At 37.2% G+C, this 21,696-nt stretch overlaps 2 protein-coding genes across 8 annotated transcripts; both read right to left on the reverse strand.

The window, feature by feature from the left end:
* Positions 1–94: 94 nt before the first annotated feature.
* On the reverse strand, positions 95–5,059 carry ak2 (adenylate kinase 2). 2 transcript variants are annotated; one of them, XM_051872309.1, is made up of 7 exons: positions 4,840–5,059; positions 3,787–3,912; positions 3,518–3,628; positions 2,647–2,741; positions 1,145–1,217; positions 863–1,058; positions 95–292 (listed from the first exon to the last, which is right to left on the reverse strand). In XM_051872309.1, the coding sequence occupies exons 1-7, from the start codon at positions 4,936–4,938 to the stop codon at positions 285–287; spliced, it is 708 nt and encodes a 235-aa protein (XP_051728269.1). In that variant the 5' UTR covers positions 4,939–5,059; the 3' UTR covers positions 95–284. The 2 variants fall into 2 exon arrangements, with proteins under 2 accessions (XP_051728269.1, XP_051728268.1); XM_051872308.1 differs by having other exon boundaries at positions 95–1,058.
* Positions 5,060–6,580: 1,521 nt separating this feature from the next.
* Positions 6,581–21,404, reverse strand: anln (anillin, actin binding protein). Of its 6 annotated transcripts, none has more exons than XM_051871663.1 (26): positions 21,178–21,404; positions 19,827–19,977; positions 18,530–18,943; positions 16,622–16,929; positions 16,059–16,449; positions 15,780–15,973; positions 15,600–15,704; positions 14,539–14,644; positions 14,266–14,352; positions 13,288–13,496; positions 13,032–13,186; positions 12,784–12,928; positions 12,277–12,412; positions 11,997–12,185; positions 11,779–11,905; positions 11,647–11,695; positions 11,493–11,546; positions 11,336–11,398; positions 11,064–11,096; positions 10,385–10,406; positions 10,180–10,292; positions 9,890–9,943; positions 9,518–9,604; positions 8,423–8,530; positions 8,169–8,341; positions 6,581–8,090 (listed from the first exon to the last, which is right to left on the reverse strand). In XM_051871663.1, the coding sequence occupies exons 1-26, from the start codon at positions 21,193–21,195 to the stop codon at positions 7,976–7,978; spliced, it is 3,606 nt and encodes a 1,201-aa protein (XP_051727623.1). In that variant the 5' UTR covers positions 21,196–21,404; the 3' UTR covers positions 6,581–7,975. The 6 variants fall into 6 exon arrangements, with proteins under 6 accessions (XP_051727623.1, XP_051727622.1, XP_051727625.1 ...); XM_051871662.1 differs by having other exon boundaries at positions 13,288–13,499; positions 21,178–21,401; XM_051871665.1 differs by lacking the exon at positions 21,178–21,404 and adding an exon at positions 20,219–20,438 and having other exon boundaries at positions 13,288–13,499.
* Positions 21,405–21,696: the final 292 nt, after the last annotated feature.

A 21,696-nucleotide genomic window follows, 5' to 3' on the forward strand; every position in this document is an offset into this window, starting at 1 on the left:
ACAGCACTATCAAGGATATTGCTTAAATATTTTAAAAAGAGCATAGCTAGAAAATGAATATATTACAGAAACACAACGAATCAACAGCTTCATGTAAGGTAGTAGAAAATAGTCTCCCAAGTTTATTGGAGGTATTCAACTGGGTTTCAGTCAAATCTGCGATCATTACAAAAACACTCGGTACAAGGAATGATCAAAATTAACATCTGAGACACTTCCAGCTCCCCCTTTCCCCCATCCATTATTTTCACATCTGGATCAACCTGGATGGGAGAAACTGGATTTCATACAGCTGCAGAAAAAAAAAGAAAAAAGGTCCACAAGTAAATTAATGATTCGACTCAGGAAAGTAATTAATAAATATTAACTAATAAAGGCAATTAATTATAATATTATTATTATTATTTTTACATTAAGAAATCAAACCAAGTATCCACATGACCTCTACTGGATATCATGCATTACTACAAGAAACATGTCTACCAGAAATGATAATTAGAAATTATTCTTATAAATTAATCACATTTCACTTTGTAAATGGTGCAAATGAAATAACCATACCTTTTTACAGGTGTCTGGTTAGAGCAAAAAGTGCTAAAGAGCCTTCAGTATATGAAGTCTGAACATAATCAATGAGACTACATTTATTTTGAGTTCTACAATCAGCGTTTAATATTTCATAGCCTTGTCTGTCAAAAGAGCTTCGTTATCCATTGCACAATAGGCAGCAGATGAATCAAAACCATGTCTAAAGACAAACTCATAAAGACAAAACATGAGAGGAATCAAATAAAGGGTTATAATGCATATTAGGAAAAAGGGTATGCAGAGATGATTTAGACAAAATAAACTAGATCTTTACAGGTAGCAGCAGAGAAGGCAGCAAGGATGGAGGCAAAGACGAGGTCGGGGGACTGAGCAGCATCAACGGCAGTGTGCAGGCCGCGGGCACTGTAGTACTGCACCAGAGGAGCCGTCTGCCGGTGATAAGACTCTAGTCGGGAGCGCAGAGTGGTCTCGTTGTCGTCACTGCGGCGAATAAGAGGCTCGCCGGTCACCTATGGATGTATGGATCAGATCAAAACTTTACAGCAATACTCGTAATTGTCATAGTAATAAGAATCTGAACCGTTTTGTTTCTCACATCATCTTTCATAGGCTCTTTGGGGGGGTTGAACTCTTCATGGTAAGATCGGCCACTCGGCTGGTGAATGAGCCTGAGAATGAATTATATTACACTTAAAGTCAGCATTAAATCAAATTTGAAAATTTTTATTATTTATGGAATATTGAATTATTCATTATAAATGATTTATCTGTGCACATCATTACTTTTTTAATTCACGTGCCCTCATAATATTTAATTAGAATAACTTCTCTCGTGACAGCTCTTCTCTATGGAAGCTTGTTTCCGCCACTAAATAAAAAATAAAAAAGGTAATTGTGACTTTTTTCCTCGCAATTGCGAGTTTACATCTAGCAATTCTGACTTTTTTCCCCTCAGAATTGCGTGATAAACTCTCAATTGCAAATTATAAAGTCAGAATTCTGAGATATAAACGCGCAAATCAATGTCAGTCTTCTTTTTCCCTTCAGAATTGGACTTTATAACTCGCAATTGTGATTTATAATCTTACAATTCTGAGAAAAAAAGTCAGAATTGCGAGATACGAACTCGCAATTGAGAGAAAAAAAGTCAGAACTGTGAGAAAGAAAGGGGATATAAACTCACAATTGCAAGAAATAAAGTCAGAATTGTGAGATATAAACTCGCAATTCTGACTTTATTTTTTTGCAATTGCGAGTTTATATCCCGTAATTCTGACATTATAGCTCGCAATTCTGAGAAAAAAGTCACAATTACCTTTTTTTATTTTTTATTCAGTGGTGAAAACAAGCTTCCATACTTCTCTGATGGCGTGTTTACTCACGTGAGGGCGGGACAACCTGTCACTCACATGAGATCAACCAATAGCAAACCATAACCATCCAATCAATTCTCGATAGGCAAAATCAAGTCCTGCCCTAAATTTTTCTTGTTCAAGAATCCGTTTCACTTGGATATACGTCACAGTAGGCAACAAAAGACTATCGCAACTTTTGTTTTCATGCCGACTTGAAGTCGGAATTATATGAAAATTCATCTGTGCTTATGTTTGATTTGTAAAATATTATAACTGGACCTTCTGGTAAAAATGACAGACTTCTCCCTGGTGACATAAGCAGTACTTCTCCAATCATTTAGTCGGCTTAAACTCCGCCCCTGCAAGCTAATATTCATCTGCTTCACTTTTGAGTGCAACGGCCACATCTCAAAAACCAAACAACCGATGCACAGAACCAACTGCCCGACATTATCATGCTTTACAATTCTTACTTGAAAAAAGGAAGTAATGAGGAGCACTTCCTTATTGAGTTGCAATGAACACTGAAACATGAAACATGTTCCTGCCACCTCATTAAATATTACAAAACCAAAAGTGTTTGACCTCTTGTATGTCCTACCAAGAATATATGCGTTCACTTATTCTTGAAATGAGTGTGACGCTCTATCCAGTACATCCCACATTCATTAAACTAAACTGAGCTATTAGAATACATTAGTGTGATGATGCTTCCAATTTACAGGCCCCTCCATCCTCATACCTCCCACAGATCCTGCGTACTAGCAGAGCGTCATCAACAGAGAATTCAACCACAGAGTCTAGTTTCTCAGTACGCTTCTCCAAAAGGCCGTCCAGCTAAAATTGAGAAAGAGAGAGGCAATGGATCACGGACACATTCTTGTGGTGAATCAGCCAATCAGAACTTCAGAAGAGGACTTCAGAAGGTGTTGCGGCCATTTTATTACTATAGATTAAAGATGCATTTAGGTCCATTCACACCAAGAATGATAACTATAAGGATATCTATGGCCCTGTCCCAAATGGCACACTTCATATATGCACTTACGGTCTTGTGGACTTACCGCATGCATATGTCCGTTAAGTCCATGAGACGGTAGGGTGTTCCATTTGTCATTTTAGGTTTCAGAAGAGTGCTCACGAGAGCCCCCTTCGTGGTCGATATGCGCCCTCGATGCACACTTTTGCTGAGCCCGCACTGAAGCGAGCTCCGCTGCAGACTTCTACTGGACAGTCAAAGTGCCGCTACGTCACGAAAGTGCGAACTCGGAGGAAGACCATGAGTGTTTAGGGTTCCATTTGTGACAGGGCCTATATTAGCATCCATACCAACAAATGATAAAGCTCTGTTTATTCTAAGCACGCACTGCAGGTTTGTCGTCTGTCACTTTAAATGCTCAAGCTCTTTAAAGCAGGATGGATTCTGATTGGCTGATAGTGATTCCAAAGATATCGTTTCTCTTTGTCGTTATCGTTATAGTTTGGTCTGGACTGTGCTATTCTTTTATACGTAGAATGATTTTTAGAACTATATCATTATTGTTATAGTTATCATCTTTGGTGTGAAAGGGCCTTTATAAACAGTCAATTGTTCACGGATTAGAAGTCCTCACCATTTCTGCTTGCTTGACGGTACGGGGGAAACCGTCCAGCAGGAATCCATTCTTGCATGCAGGCGTGTCCAGATTGTTGTCTATGAGCTCCACCACCATCTCATCACTCACCTAAAGGAAAGGTGATGAACAGAGATTCAGGACTTTATCCCTCAGAGACCAAACAAACACACTGGAGAAGAACAAATCTAGTGGTGTCAGAATTTAAATATATAAAACTGTTTACACGGAATATATAAAATATCACACTGAATATCTAATTATTCTACCAGTTTGCCAGCATCCATGGTTTCCTTTAGACGCTGACCGAGCTCTGATCCCGATGCCACCATGGCCCTCAGCATGTCCCCAGTAGCTAAATGACAAACACAGTACTTCTCTGCAAGCTTGGGTGCCTATAGGAGTGAAATAAAACAAATATATATATATATATATATATATATATATAACATATTAGAATGATTTCTGAAGGATCACGTGACACTGAAGACTGGAGTAATGATGCTGAAAATTCAGCTTTGCATCACAGGAATAAATTACAATTTAAAATATAGTCAAATAGAAAAGAGTATTTCATATATGATCAAAACTATAAATCTCAATCACAGTTCTGTTGTAACCACATTCATAAGCTAAGTTTGAACTATTTTACTGATGTGCAACAGTATTGCTCAATATCAGCAAGCTGTAATGCAAACCAAGCATCTTTTGTGTAAGCTGATATGTCATTCTTTATGGTCTACTGAGTGACATTGTCGTTCAACAGGACAGAAAGGACTACAACTTTCGCAGTGGTCACCAAGTTGAGTGTCACATTAGATCATTCCACATTTGCACTGAATGAACAGACTGATCAGAGCCCATCTGATAAAGCCCCGGGGCAACGGGACACAGCTGTTAAAGAGACAGTAACACAGTGGCACATGCTGGTTCACATGGTATAATATTTGGTTTAGTACAGTTAAATTAATATTTCAGCCTAAATGTATATCCTGCTGTCATTTACGCTCATGTCATTCCAAACCTGTATGACTTTCTTCCGTGGAGCAGAAAAAAGGTTAGGCAGAATGACAGTCTCAGTCACTATTCGCTTTCATTATATGAAAAAATATGATGAATGAATGTGAATGGTGACATTCTGTATAGCATCTTGCTTTTGTTTTTCACAGAAGAAATAAATCCGTAATGGTTTGGAATAGCATGATGACAACAGAATTTATTTTTTTTGGGTGAACTATCGATTTACAAGTGTACTATCTATCCTGCTTCTACCGAAGAGTTAAATCAGAATGAGCCACGCGGCCCTTCACATGAACTCTCACCTGCGTCCCCTTCCCCGCTCCGGGAGGACCGAGCAGAATGGCTCGAATGCCTTTCCGTACACCGGAGACGGTATCATCCGCTTGCGTGCTGGGGGCCATGGTTACAAGATGTAAACGAACTATAGACACTTCACTCCACTACACACTTCGTGTCCGCAAACTCACACAGCCGAGAAAGGAAGTGGTAACGCCTCCGATTGCTGACTATGGATTCAAAGGCCCGCCTTCTAGGACCAGACCACCAATCTGATTGGCCAATGGCACGCCTTTTATCCACAGCGCGAGCTCATTGGATAAACTCGAATACCTCAGTATCTTTTAGTATCCGGAATTTGGCCTGAAATGGCATCGCACATCAAGCAGATTTGATAAGGCAAAATTAGATATCTATATCTAAAATGACACATTAATTCTCGTATGAGACTGTACAAAGGTTATCATTCCGCTTTTGTTTTTCCGACTTTATATTAACCACAGACCTTTGAAGTCCTGTCCTTAAAGGAATTGGTATTATTGGTTTTATACAGTTGTATTATTTATATATTATTTTCAATAGTTTAATAGAGTTATCTACATACTATTATAGTATTATTTATGTACTGTTATAGTATCTATAAATATTTTGAATTAGTTTATATTTTTATATTTTCAGTTTGTATTTTATTAAATATTTCTATTTAGCTTATATTTTTATTAGTTTTAGTCATTTTTACTTAAACTTCAATTTCAGTTAGCTGACAAGGTATTTCTAATTTTTGTTTCAGTTGAAGTTCATCTAATATTTACTTTAGTTTTTGTGAATTGAAATAAAGCTATTTTAAATAGTTTGTTTTAATTCACATTAACAACTGTTCAATAGGTCATTGTATTCATAAGTAATGAAAATGCTTTTAAGTAATGACAAGCATTTAGCATGTTACTCATTACGTATTTAATAAGATATTAATTCTAAACATTTATAATCCAACAAAATACACTGAGATGACAATGAGAGCCAACTGAAAGACAAAATAAGATGGAACATCAGCATCAAGATTAACTTGCAAACGTATAAAACGGGTATGTCTCTTAAAGTCCCCTGTAGTCTATAATTTTATCCCTTAAAACTCATTGTTGATCACCAAAATGACATATTTAAATGTTTTTTCATACCTTAAAATAGCTTGAATGTAACTCTACACCCTTGCTTCATTTAGTATAGGCAGAACTATGAATATGCTAATTAGCCCCGCCTCCACCCACTCGCACGAGCTCAGAGATCCACTCGGTCAACTTACTGAGGTAAACGCTGCACAATGGTATCACTTTTTAAAACGTCGGACACATAACGGTAATTAATATGATTAGCCTTTTTCTTGACTACATTATCAAACAGCTAATAATGTGTTGCTAATGTTACACGACTCCCTTGCTTAATGATATGCTAAAGTGCCCACACATTGATGTGATTGGTTACAAGGTAGTTTGTGATATCAGAAACACCAGCGATTTCTAAAATGTCATATTTTTGAAACTGTCTTTATCACTGCAGTGTTAAAGTGAAAACAATCAGCAATGGTGTTGACTTATGAATTTGCACACAGTTTGTCTTAAAACATTAAAACCACCACATAGACATATAAACATTAAAAACTTGATTTTCACCGCAAGGGTACTTAAAATATCTTTCTACTTCAACAATAGTGACAAAAAGAAAAGAAGAAGAAAAAAAAAGAAAAAACAGTCAGAAACGGATGGCATGTATGTTGTCAAAAGCTTGTTTTATTTAAACTGCAGCTCTGTGTGATACATGGAAGCCACATTTGGAGTGTTTAAGATGCCATAACACACAAAACAGCCAATTTAAGCCATAACACTAAAGTGCCTTAAGATTACTACAGTGATAAGGAGCTGCATTTTGGTATTGTGCATCACAAGGTTAAGAAATGTGTTTTAGTCAAGGCAATGACATTTAGTGTCAATTAAAAAAGCTTTTGTAAATGTCACTTATTCAACATTTGGATACAAGTAAATAAAGTTAGTTATAATAATTAAAAAAAGTTATAAAATGTTCATATAAAAGTAAAACAAAAATATACATGTGGTGTAGAGAGCTCAGAAAATAGGGGATGTGCATGATAAATATTTTAGCTCACAAATACTGTCAAGTCTATCTAGCAAAGGAAAAAAACATGTCTAGGGGCATTTTCCTTTTCAATAAAGGAATATATTTATGGCAAATGCAGTCTGCATGTATTCTTTTGAAGGCTCATATCATAGTGATATTGCAGAAACTTAGCTGAAGAGCTTTTGTGATACAGGGAAGGATCTAATTGTGTTTTGAATTCTCTGCAGTGTTTGAACCACAATGCCCATAAATGTCCAAAAAGGAGAAGTAAAAAAAAAAAAAAAAAACCCTATTCCCTTTGGTTATCCAAGTGTGCTCTCCACTGTGTACTTAAAGTAAACAAAAAGATATATAAATATAAATTTCTCAATTCAAGCTAATTTTTAGAACTCCAAAATCTTACCAAACCCTTTAGTTATTCAAATAAAATTCCTATGACAGACAAACAAAAAATAAGTCATCTCTATGACATCCAATATACCTTGCTTACAAAATATAAAACAGATCATGGGTTTTTGAAGTTAAACTTAGTATAGGAATCAAATGTGTCGCCACAAAGCAGTGACATTAAGTGTGTAGTTCATTCAAAAATTTAGGAAACTGCATCCTGTCTTGCTCGACTTGAATATTCGGAGAAATCTGAATACAGCAGGTATTCTCAGCAGACAGCAGTCATGCAAAAGACGTTTAAATATAAAAACTGACAGTCTAACAAAGCAAACAAACTTTCTTTAGTCTTTAAGGAAGCCATGCTAATTTACACAGATAAAATACCTAGAATATACCTGAATACCCTTGTAAGGCAAAGCATTTTGTTCTTTAATTGAAATGTCTTTTCATTTATGGCTTTATTGATTCTTTTATGTATATACATTTGACTTTAGTCAAATTTATAATGAAGACCTTGTAAAATCTGTAAACGCACTGTAACTGTGATGCCATATTGCACTTCCAAATCAGATATGTACGCATTCAATGTAAAAGTCAGACCAGGTTACGTTTGGTCCTTGATGCCATATGAGAGCAGGCTCACATGGGTTTGTAGCATGAATCTGGCTGCCACATACGCAGGTCCACCAAGATCTGGTTGAGCTTCTGCATCCACAGATTCCTCTCATCCTTAGTGTCAGCACTCAGCCAGTTCCTGCACATTACAAAGGCATGTTTGATTTAGGAATTGATCTTCAAAGCAGATGAATTCACATTGTTAATTGGGTCTTACTTTGTAACACACAGCGTGTCCTTGCACTGGCTGACCAGGGTCTCTCTGTCATCATCTCTCTGTGGTCTCACAGTGATGAGCTCAAAGGTATTGGGCCGGGCACAGAACTCTCTGTTTGCCGGCTCCACTTTACGGCTGGTACAGTTGGCAAGGTTAATGCGACCAATTGGATTCTGCAGGAGGAAGAACCTGTTAATTATAATGCCATGTAAAAAGAGCATCTTAAAAAACCAAAACCATTATAGTAGGCCTACCTTCCGTTTTTCATCATCAGGGTAGGTCCAATAAGAGATGCAGTATCCTGAAAGGACACACCACCTCCTGTGCCAGGCTCCAAATCCACTGACATCCTCAAACATAGTCTGCAAATAAAAGACAACCTCACTAACATCACACTAAACCATCTACTGGCTTAACTCCAGGGCCCAGTTGTTCAAAAAGTTTAATCTGGATCAAAATGATCTAGATTTGTAAATCCCATGTTTTACCATCCAAGATTAGGTAATCCAGGTTACTTTTGTGCCAGTTTTTCAAAGCAAAATAGGGCTGAATCACCCTGATCCAGACACTCACTTTTTCAGATTACTAGTGCTCCAAATGGGGTAACATTTCACAATGTAGGCTGCTAGCTATGTAAACAACAACAGGTAAAAGAGTCAATGTGGGGTCACTTTGTGTTTTATTAGAAGAGCAAAAACAAAAACAAATATCCGCCTTCCATTTTGAATTTCCGTTAAAGAATCAGGCCCCTATGGAGACACTCTAAGGGACATGGTGATGGGGGGTGGGGTGGACGAAATGGGAGAAAAATTACATTTTAGGTTTTGCATTCCCCCAAGAATCTTTGCATTTATTCGCAAAGAATTCAAAAGTTTTGAGAATGAATGCAAAGGTTTTTTTAGGGGAATGCAAAACATTTGCAAGAGAACGCAAAGCATTACAATCTTGTCATTTTTTCCCACGCATCACCATGTCCCTTTTGGGTTTACATAGTACCTCATGTGACCTCATTTAATAAGGGATGCAATTGTTAAACCATTTTTGACTGGTTCATCTGTTGATTGTGCCAATGTAGTTTATATACAATGATTAAAAAAAAAGCACTTAAAATTACATATATTGTTTTTGTTTGATATTGACAGCTGTTTGACAGCTCTTTTTGTTTTTACTGTACTGAAAGGCTTAATAGATAGCCTAATGTCTACTTCTACTTTATTACATTAACAATTAAACTAATCAGGAGAGAAATACAAAAATATATAAAATGTATGTACAAATAGATGTATAGATTTTTGACCAGTTTTTAACATTTTTGTTACATTTTGTAGTCTTTCATAATAAAGACTCACCAGGAAGCCTCTTTCCTCTATCCGTGAGCCAACCTCACAATGCATTTTCAGGTAAACATGCCCCTCCAAAGGACAAAGGAAAGGTACCTGTAGCGAAATAGGACACTAAGAACTGGAGCACATAAGCATATCCATTAAGCATAAGCATTATTTACAGCGAGAGAGAGAGATCCATTTAGGGCTACACATTTGCCTGAAAGAATAAAGAAAACAGAACTAGCACACACCCGAATACAAAGACATTGATGTGCACACAGAATTGTAAGTAAGCAGCTTAAAGTGACAATTAGTATTACTGAAAAGACACCAAGCCTTGTTAGCCAAATACTCAGACACATAACCCGTGTTACTAAACACAGCAAATATAGCAACCTTGTCATGAAACATGTCACTGAGCAGCTCTCTTTCACTCCTTTCATATTTGATCTAAAAGAGAGAAATGACTGCATGTGAAAGAGTCTGGCGTATGCAGAAGGCAGCACTGAAAAACATGAGTAGTGTTAACTGTATTAGGCTGGTGTGAACACTAGTGCTGTGGTTAAACCTCTCCCTCTCTGACGCCCACAAGCATTACATTCAGAGTGTTTCGCTAGTGGTGTTAGTATCATGTCATTTGTGCAAGAGTTGATGATATAGAGAAGGATGCAAAGCGAGGAAAGTACCTTCTCCAATGGGAATTTGTTTTTCCCAATGGAGGCTAGAGTTAGCTTGTGTGATCCAACGAGCACAAAGCTACTGGTGCGCACTGCATTTGGACCACCGGGGCTGGCCATAACTGAAAATAAATACACAAAATAAATCATTTAATAATAACTGTTAAAAACGTTAGTTTAATTGAACTGCCTTTAAATGCTAATTAATACTCACCAGGTGTTTGGAGGTTGCTCTTCTGTAATGGATAAAAGGAGAGGGCAAAAATGATATTGTTTAAAACAAAAGAATGACATGGCACTGCAATATCACATGTTGAACAAAGGACAAATCATGCAAGTTGTGAAATGATTGTTTACAGATAGATGAGGAACTACAGGCTTATACAAACAGTTACAGATTCTTCAGTTTCATTATTTGGCAAAGGGAGAAGAATTTTATAAGGGAAACTTTTGAGATTTGGTGCAGTCTAGGTTTCAGAGATTAAATCCCTTAATAAAACCTTAAATCATGATGAAAGACTGGAATGTTTTTCCAAGAGAAAGAATGAATTTGGCCTTGAAAACAGATTTTTGATAGTTTTGCAACAGTCTACCACTTTTTCTGATTATTGGCCAATGCATTTAAAACATGGTTTTCATTTTCTTTTGAGCATCATTTTCTCCTCTAAACATGAAGACAGAGTTTCTTTGTATAATCACAGTGTAACTGTAGTGGTTTATGGAATAATGATTTGGAGACTATGAAGTTAATACTCATGGCATTTACTTTACATACTTTAAAGTATTTACTTTAGACAAATACTTCATTTATTTGAAAAAAAAAAAAAAAGTAATACTGTGAAATATTATTACACGTTAGTATGTGTTGAGGTTTAAGCAAATAGGCTACTTACAGAGATGGCGAGGAACCTCTTTGGTGTGATAGCCTGGGGAGATAGAAATGTAAATTATAGTGAACAAAATTTATAAAGAGCTTATTATACACAAACATGGCTATAAAGTAATATTAAAACTGAGACAAAAGGCCTTTTTAGTTAACAAATGAATAAAAATACCCTTCACCGTGCACTGCGTTTAGACTAACTAGACTAGACATTAAAAACGCTTGTTTAAAATCGAATCCACTGCCTGCACACCAGCAAGTGATGATTTTGAAACAGCATACCAACAAGCATGCTTCCATGTCATGGAAATGCCTCAGGAGAATCTGGACACGCTGACTGCTGCTCTTTAGAGTAGCGTTCATTAAAACTTAGTAAGCTGTTAAAGTTTTACACACTACACTTCCATGTCACTGTAATATAGTACGGCTAAGAGTCTACCTTTGACTTGTTGGGCTTTTTCCTCTTGTCAGAGTTCAGCTCCCGTTTCTGAACCTAAGAGAAAAACAAACATTTGCTAAATCTTTCTGATAAAGGTTTAATTTGTATTCAAACATGCATTTCACTTGAAAGTACATGGAAAAGCTGTACTTACAAAACAGTAGACCTCAATATCGATCTCAAAGTCATTAGAGACATCAGACCTGCACATTACGGAAAATAATATGAAAAACACTACACTGAGGTGACAGATGTCAAGAGTGGTTTGATAGGAAAGGACACTTACAAAGTGAATTTGGTGGAGAAGGTCAAAGCATCGCCACTTAGACCAGTGCGTGTGCTTGCTAGAGGAGTCGCCACTGTGTTCTCGGCTCCAGCACGGATCATCACAAAGAAGTAATGGTTTCCACAATCTTGCATCAAAATGATGACATGAGTGAGTGTCTGATTGGGCATGAAGATGCAAAACAAAGTAGCTATATATAAATGCAGAAACTTTCCTACCAGGCTTGTTGGCAGAAGAACAGATAAAGTCGGCCTTCAGAGGAAGTCGCAGCTCCAGTAGTGAGATGGACCCTTTAGAAGCAGGTATACCCATATCCACCTGGGCACCGCTTGTGCTTTTCATCTGAGCCGTTGGACCCTCTGCTTTTAGTCGGTCCAGCTCAGCCTTGAGGGCGACCCTCCTTTCAGCTGAGGCCAAACAAAAGAAGTGATTACTCCAAAATATAGGAAATAATTCAGATATTCACCCATGTAGTGCAAAAAGGAAAGCATCTCTTACTGGCAATAAGCAGCAGTCTTTCAGCCTCAGCCTCCACCTGAGATCCTTTCCCGTGTTCTTCATCTGTGCAGCAGTTGAGAGCCTGACTAGCCTGATGGATCACAGTCTGCTGCAGGTTCATCTCATTGGTCAACATCTGAGAACACATCATGGCATCATAAATTCAGATCAAAGAGCTTCTAAATGTGGCAAGTCAAACTACTAAGTTCCAGCACATATAATATATGCATTACATGTTTTCTTCCACATATACAAATCCTCTTTTTTTTCTTCTCTGCTATAGCTTGTTTTCTAATCTAGCTTTCTAATCAGCCAGGCATTGTATACTACAAATATTGCTGGCTCTGTGACAAATTGCTCATGTTCTCCTATTTGGTTTGGATAAAAGCATCTGCTAAATTCAATAATGTAAATATATGGCATTCATAACATAACACATTGTTCAAAATACAATGCATTTTTTTCTTTTAATTGATAGGGCCAAAACAAATAAGCAAACTACTGAACCTTCATTTTCTGCTTGATGTTAATGTGACTGAGGCTCCCATTCGCTTCCATCCTCTGAGAAACATCCTCTTTCCTCACGATCACCTGTTTAACATGAGGTCTCTCAGACTCGGTCTTGACCCTTGTGGATCTGTAGGCATCAATGCTGAAATCAAACACAGCCACTCATTAAACAACTGGTTATACAAATAATACTGAACAAATAATTTTGAATGTCGCTTGAAGAGAGACAATGAGCAGGTGCGCACCTGTAGAGAAGGTTCTGGTTTTGCTGCTCATCTATGACATCGATGCTGTCAGATGATCCAGCTCGTAACACGCGTGTCCTTTGGAACTTACCGGCCCTGGATACATTCTCAGGGGTGGAACTCTTTTCAATGAATGAGCTGGCAGGAGTCGATGTCTGGACCAGAATAAAAGTTAAATAGAGAAAAGTAACTCTAGTTATTAGATTATTTGGCCTTATCACTGTTTAACTAATAACTTAACATTCTCAGGGCTCACCATAGGTTTTCTTTCTGGGCTCTTGACCACAGCTGCTACGGTCTCTGCAAGCGGGGCAAGGAGAGACATGGAGGAGATATTAAGAGCATCTTCATCCTCTTCATCACTTCGGTCCTCGCTTTCCTCCAGGACTCCATCAAACAGCTCATTTATCACCTCAGAGTTAACAGAACCATCCACGTTCATCTCAATCTCATGCACTTCCTCTACTACTGCAATGACAACAACAAGAACGTCCATTATCAAAAACATGTAATGGGAATTAGAAATATATAAAATTTTCACAATATATTTATTCACCATGATTTCAGATGTAATAGAATTAAGAATGCTTTTGTGAATATCAAAATGAAAGTAAAAGAGATATAATCTAATTCATTCACAATAGATATGAAACTATATAAAGATATAAATATATACTTTGTGTTCATTTGAACATGAAAATATAATGAAATGGTTTGTCTGACTTGACGCATACATCTGGAGATATGTATATTGAATATCTTCAAAATGCACATGCGCACATTGTTCAGAGTGGTAATAATGCGATTAAGGTGTTTCCATGCCTTTTTATTGGGATTAAAATCAGCGTACACCACAGTTTAATGCGATTATGGTTACTACGATTATAAGCTTAATCGCATTCGTTTAATCAAAGTATTGTGTTTACACAAGGTAAAGTTTAATCACAATATTGCAAAAATCCCATTTTAAATCGCATTATGAGGGTGCATGTAAACGCACTCAATATTATCACTCAGTCCTACATTCATGTTCAGTAACAACTGGATATAGAAATAATAATAATAATAATAATAATAATATTATAATAAAGTAAAATAAAAAGCAAATAATTAATTAGTCTAGTCTTCTGTCACTAAAGAGTGATGAAAACAAAAGTTTAAACAAAGCAAATAATGTCTTACGAAGAAAACACAGCATAATCTACAATACATTACATCTGTCTTCTAGACATACCTTTCACTTCCTCTTGCTCTTTCATTGTAGGCATCTCTTCTGTGAACTCAACTTTCTTTACAGGGCTTGGAAGAGCACACTCCATTTCTAAAAGAGGACAGAATCTGTTTGACTACTCATATTCCAATAAACATGAGAGCCACTATAGTGTTACCGCAAACAAAACATCCTGATGAAAACACAGCAGAGGTAATTAATTGTAAACATAACAGTGGCCTGATGCTTTAGAAGAACACAGCATTAAATTATTATATGGTTTATATAATAAAATACCTTTTCCACTAGATTTAGAAGGGCTGTGGAGTACTTCAGGCACTGGTGAAGGCTCATCATCATGCACTGGCACAGAAGTCTCACTCTGTACAGACAGTTCAATTTCCTGAGAATAAGAAATGGAAACATTAAGTTCTTTGGCCTCCCATCCATTGCTTAAAATTAATATTTATAAAGGTTTAAAAAGTACAGAGGCTCAATGGTTTCTGGAAAAATCAATAGCTCAAACGAAGTGATCATTTATCTCTCTAAAAGCCTGTTGTATTCAATATTGCTCTTCAATATCAGCGTTTATTTATTTGGTTTTATGCCATGTCAGCTATATGCCTATTTTCATAGCAAGAACAGGGTAAAATCAGTAAAAAGAAAACACATTAAAAAAAAAAAAAAAAAACACATTAAAAGGGATAGTTAACTCAGAAATGAAAATTACCACATAATTTACTCACCCTCAAGCCATATGTGTATATGAGTTTCTTCTTTCAGCCAAACACAATTTATACAAGTTATATAAAAAATATCCTGGCTCATCCTATCTTTATAATGGGAGTGACTGGAGGATGATCATAAAACGATCATCGATCATAAAACCTACTCGAAGCGGCTCAGGGGTTTTAATAAAATGTCATTGTGTACTATGTTGCAGAAGTTAATGCTTTTTGGATGTACGTCGAATGTGTATGGCTGTCGCACCGTAAGCTCTTTATTTTATTTTAGAAAGTTTTGAATAAGGATATTTGTCTTACACAAAGCATCGATTCGCTTCAGAAGGCCAGAGCCACATGGAGTATGTTTTATGATTGATGGATGCACTTTTTTGGACTTCAAAAACTCATTCTCCAGTCAATCCCATTATAAAGCTTGGACGAGCCAGTCCTAGTAATTTTCATTTTTGGGTGAACTAACCCTTTAAATAGAGATAAGACAAGGAGATTGTGATATCAAAAACATTTCATGTTTCAAAAAAACATGAACTGATTTTTTTAATTATATATTATACAACATTATGTACTAATCTCAGATTGTGTCTTCAAGCAGCAGCAGCAGACATGATAGCAAACCTTGTTTTCAGGGTCATTCTTGACCTCACTGAGATCCTCTTTACTCCTGAAAATGTTGCCTTTTTGAAATCGATTACGAATTTGTGCCAGTTCTGCCTCTCGCTCCTATTAACAAAAAATAAAATAAATAATACAGTGCTAATGTTTAATACACAATTCTACAAACATGCACTTACATACCATTTTCTGCTTCTGAGTGAGGACAGCCGTGGTGGAGGTGGCCTGGGCACCCCCCAGCCTGTCCTGGAGCAGCCTGGACTTAGAGGTGGCAGAGGGAGTAGCCGCCGGTGTGTGGCCTTGACTTCCTAATGTGGAGGGAGAGTTCCGCTCCTGGCACCTTTCTCCAAAACGCTCCAAAAATGATTTGACACCTCCTAAAGGTCAACATAAGCAAACATAAGTTCATAAGTCATGTACTTCAGTGTAGACAACGACAACTAGAAGAGGAACTTCACTGACCGGAAGTTCCAGCTGGGCCTCTGTGCTGTAAGGGTGTTGTGTCCTTGGTAAACCTCTCACGACCCTGAGGTACCACAGCAGCATCAGCAGTAGAAGAGGGTTTAGGTGTCAAAATTGGTTTTGCAGGGCTTGAATTAAGAGCTGCTCCAGAATTCAACTTAGATGGGCCCTGGTTCTTCAGGGGGCTCTGAGAGATGTAACCTCTACAGGGACTAGAGGGAGATGCTGTCAAAGATTTAAGTGGGCTAGAAGGCTGGGTGGAGGAGTAAGTCTTCACTGGGCTGGAAACAGGAGAGGGACCTGCTTGAGCCAGTCTGGGCTGAGGCAACTCAGTCTTCTGAGGACTAGGGGGAACCAATCTAGTTGACTTGACTGGAGAATAAACTGTTGGCTATAAGAACAAAAATGTCTCATAAGCATTATACCTTTTTACCCACGTGAAAACACCATAATACACGGAAATGCTATGTCTTAAGATATTTTTCATTCAGACAATTGTCAACACAAATAAAACCTTTCATAATAAAAACCGTAAGGTATAATCTGTTGTTGGCGTGACCCACCTGCTGGCCACTGTCAACAGACTTGTGTGCAGCTGGGCGGGCAGACTGAAGTCGCTCACTGTTACTTGACACTGTACTGACTGGTGGGCGTACAGAGGTCGTGCCAGGCTTTGTTTGTGTATTGTCCCGGCGAGTGGGCGGGTGTGCAAGGTCATCTTCCCAGGAGCCGATTGTGGCGGCAAGGTTTGCAAGCCTACCCTTTCTTCCAACGGGGAGCTCAGAGTTTGTTGGAGTAGCAGGAGGGAGATCCACTTTCTGAGACTTCAAAGGAGATAGGACTACGCTCTCTGGGACTGTTTCTGAGGTCCCTGAAAGCACAATTTAATGTTTACTACATGGTTAATTTCTTATTTATCATCCTGAGAGTCATTATATATTATGATCACATATTGTCTAGATTTACATCTTTTGGAGGAATGAAACTAATTTGTTCTTGCACGTCATGCAAACATGCTTGAGTTTCCGTTGGTTTACCACAACTGATGTGTGAGTTGATGAATGTTTATGTGAATAAAAGCCTAAATTCAATCTGTTCATCATATGAAGCGATCGTTTCTCTTCAGAAAATTTTGGATTAAACAGCTCAATTCATATGAATTAGTTATACGATCTCTTTATGAACCATCTAAGTTTCAGTTGTCTATGGAAGGACAGAAATCACTCAGATTTCATCAAAAATATCTTCATTTGTGTTCCGAAGTTGAAAGAAAGTCTTACGGGTTTAGAACAACATGAGGTTGAGTAATTAATGACAGAATTTTAATTTTGTACTGTGTACTTGCACTAGATGTTAAAATATTAATGATAGTATATTTAGATCATTTGAAAAAGTGGACAACAGGTTTTACAGTAAAGTCTAATTTAATTACACAAAACATAGTAGTTAAATGATCCTTTCATTTATAAAATATTTAATTACTTAAGAATATGAAAACAGGAAATGCTGACTTCTATTAATGGCTAGTGGCTAACTGTCATAGTTTTTTTGTTGGCTGATGACAATATCTTAGAGAGAAGTAGCCGATTGCTATAGAAGTATAAATTATATCACACTACTTAACTTAAATACAGTAAATAACAAACAATTGTTGCAATTACATTTAAATTTATTTTACGTAATATTTACAACAACTTGATTCTGTAATTCTATTATGGTATATTTAAAATTTAAAGAAATTATTAAAAACATAAAAAGTAAACAAAACTTTAAAAGATCCAACCACTGGATTTGCAGAGATTTGTGAGCTTATGGAATTAAATATTTAATAGATAATCACAGACTTGCTTAAATGTAAATGTTTATTTCCTGAACGGCGACGTATATTAAAAACATTGTAGCATTTACCTTTCTATTAGACAGAACTTTAATTATAGGCTATTGCCGATAACTAAAAAAATGCCAAATTTCGGCCTCTGCGATATCAGCCAACCACTATTAATGGCACAGCTGGCTGATGAGATCCCCTCATAAAGGCCAAATACAGAGCAATTAAAGGGATAGTTCACCCAAAAATGAAAATTCTGTCATTTACTCATCCTCAAGTTGTTCCAAACCTGTATAAATTTCTTTGTTCTGCTGTACACAAAGAAAGATATTTGGAAGAATGTTTGTAACCAAACATTGACTGCCAAAAATATTTGACTGAAAAAAAAAAATATTATGGCAGTCAATGGGGGGCGAGGTCTGCTTGGTTACAGACATTCTTCCAAATGAACAAAGAAATTTATACAGGTTTGGAACAACTTGAAGGGGAGTAAATGATGACCAAATTTCATTTTTGGGTGAACTATCCCTTTAATCATCCTGAACCAATATATTTGGCTATCACATTTAACTCATTATTACAAATAGTGTATAAATCTGTAACTAGGTTCTATGCATTCAGGTAATCAGAGAGAGTTGCCTACCCTCTGAGTCCCAGTAATGCCTCTGTTCAGCCAGTCTCTGTAGACGAGACCTCATGTTAGTTGGGACTGGGTTTGGTGCATCTTTCTGAGTCTCTCTGGCTCCATCTAGAGCAGTGTGCTTCATTGCAGTATCTGTGCTTTTTGCTGGAGACTGTGGAGGGCACACCACCATCTTTTCAGTGTCTAGAGGAGGTCGAGTGGGCAGCGCCTCGGGTTCTGGTGTAAAACGAGCAGACCTATGCTCCATGGGCACAGGACGAACACTGCTTGGTGCCAGGGGTGGCTTCTTGTCTGTCATAGGCTCAGAAGCTGTCGATTGCAGGGCCACCGGTTGCTTGTTTTCTTCTCCAGTAAGAAGAGTATTTTCATCTGAACAGCGACGCTTTGAGGGGGATGGCTTGGAGGAGGGAAGTACTGTCCAAAAAAGAAGAAAAACACATTTTTAGGATATAGAGTGCAAGTAATGAAACATCTGTGATCAGGGTTCCTACACATTTTCCATTTCAAAATTACATACTTTTCCAGACAATTTTTTTTGTGTGCTTACGCATTACAATTTCTAGTTTTATATAAACTACAACCTATTTCCTTTGTGCGTCACTGCCATCTTACTATGAAGAAAACAAGAGCATGGATGCACATGAATTAAGAGATCTATTCACTCAAAAATTGGCTTTCCTAGAGGTAGTACCTCTAATATCAATGTCCAATTGTCCTAATGTCCAATTTAATGCATCCTCTGAAAATCATGACACGAAATGGGCTAACGCACAATACGGCTGTGTGAATTGTCCAATTTTGCCAAGTTCATGGGTCTATAAAAAGACTGGTACTGTAAAAAAAGGTGTTCAAAATTTGGCATTCATTAGGGTAGTGCATCATATTTCAAGGCCTTAGGTCTGCTTTTAACACATACTCTGTGGCGGCCAAGAAACTACACCGCGAAATGGCCTGTGCACATGAAAGTCTGTATATTTTTTTTTACTTTTGCAAAGGTCCTTCTAGAGGCTTTGTAATACAGTGCAAAGAATATCGTGAGAAGAAACCCAAAATGCAAAAGTGCACGTTAAATTCATTCAGTCATGTTTGACAATAAATTTTTAATTTTCTATTATAGAAAACTAAATAGGGGCAATAATCTGGAAATGCAAATATTTATATATCCATACTCTGCTTTCCATACATTTCCAGACCTGGAAATTACTCAAATCAAATTCCATACTTTTCCAAACTGCGTAGGAACCCTGTGTGATGTGCATCTGTCAATACAAGGGAGCAAAGATCAACAAAACTAAACCTTTTTCAATGGTGGGCTCACTTATGACACTGTTTGTATCTGTAAGTGGCTCCCTCGTCCTTTTTGCCATTGGACGGTTGGCTGCCGTTGGTCTCTCCGCCATCTTCTTCTGCAAATTCTCTCTACGAGCACGTGTGCGCTCTAACAGTTTCTGAGAGAGCAAAATGACTAATTAGCATTAAATTAAACAATTTATTCATTTTTCATTACGTTACTATAACCCATTTTACAGTGCTTATATATAAAACTGACATGGACCACTTAAAACACATAAAATGAAAGTATGCATGCATGAACAACTAATTTCAAGTCAAAATGTCTACATGATATGAAGAACATGAAGGCAAAAAAGCATTCAAGTATCAAAAGTTTCAGATCCTTTTTTCACACACAGGCCACATTTATCTGCGCTGTTCATCTTCTAAGTGTGAACAAACCAGCAGCTTATTCTAGCAGAACATCTCACACACGTGATTAACAGCCCTGTTTCTGAGCAAGACCAAACACATTCCTAGAGTGTGGCTGTTGGTTGGCTGTCTCCCAGAGAATGAGTGGAAATTTCAGTTAGTGAGGATCATGTCCATGGAATTTTGTCATGTGACCCAGCGGATGAATCCTATTGGCTAGAGTCAAACCATTCTTCCTGTATTCAACCAGCCACAAGTTATGGGCACAGCCCTGACAGCTATTCTTTTTTTGCTTATTCAAAAACATTACATATTCGAATGCATGGTATTTATGTGCAGAAATATATTAAATGCAAATATCATAAAGGCTGAAAGGACAGTGCTTATTCAGAGCCTACTTAGCATTTTGATACGAAAGTGTTTAAACAATAGATACAGCACTGACAGTCAGTTAACATCGGCTCTGTGGATACAGAAGAAACTGTACTCAAATAAATTAGACAAAACAACAAGACGTAACGGATGTTGAGAGATTTAAAGTCACACACATTACAGAAGTAAAAATTAGAGGCAAATATGACAAGAAAAAAAAAGAATTAAAGATCACAATGTACATTTTTCAGCAATAGTTTGTTTAAATTATTTTGCAAGCAGGTAAAAGTAATGCTGCTGGCTTTATTATATGCTAGATTATGACCAAGTAGTTAGAGAAGCATTAGCTTTACACAAACGTTACAACGTAAACAAAACTGCAAAACGACGTTATAGGCTAATATGTGATTTAATTAGTAAATAAAATATTAAGTAACGACAGAAGGCAGAACATTATTGCTAAATAAAAGTAAACATAATGGCAGTTAACTTAGTGCGGACTAGTGGTATTTTATATCAATACCCTACCTTATGACCTTACGATCAAATAAGCTGTCACAAAGGGCACTCACCTCAGTGAATGGGTCCATCCTGATATATGCTAAAACAAGCTTAAATTAAAGCACAGTCCTCTGTTTTTCTCTTTATTTGCCTGGTGAGGGAGTAAAAGTCCCTCCGCTCTCTCTTTCTCTTTCACACACACGCCACGCGCTCCTCAGCTGTTTGAAAAATTTGAATTTAGCGCTTTAGCACTTCGCTGTAGCCAACGGTCGCGAACACGTCACTGAACACGAGCTGAACCAATGAGAGCCTAGTCCGTTAACGCAGCCACGCCCACCCACTCTCTAGCGACACCAATCTAGACTCGACAAAACGGCACGCTCCCATTTAAAATCAACGAAGTTAGCGCTCGGTTTATTTATTTATTTTTTTTAATTAAATAACTTGAAGCTTTTTTTTGTATTAATTTTAGGTTGTGGCCTTTCTTTTGTGGCGCTGTTTGGTAACATGTAGGGTTATTTTAATTAAACGTACATTGCAACCTAGCTGCATGCAATTTGTTTTGGTCACCACATAGTTGGTATGATGTA

This window comes from Ctenopharyngodon idella, chromosome 19, assembly GCF_019924925.1.
Source record: "Ctenopharyngodon idella isolate HZGC_01 chromosome 19, HZGC01, whole genome shotgun sequence".
NCBI classification, from domain to species: Eukaryota; Metazoa; Chordata; class Actinopteri; order Cypriniformes; family Xenocyprididae; genus Ctenopharyngodon; species Ctenopharyngodon idella.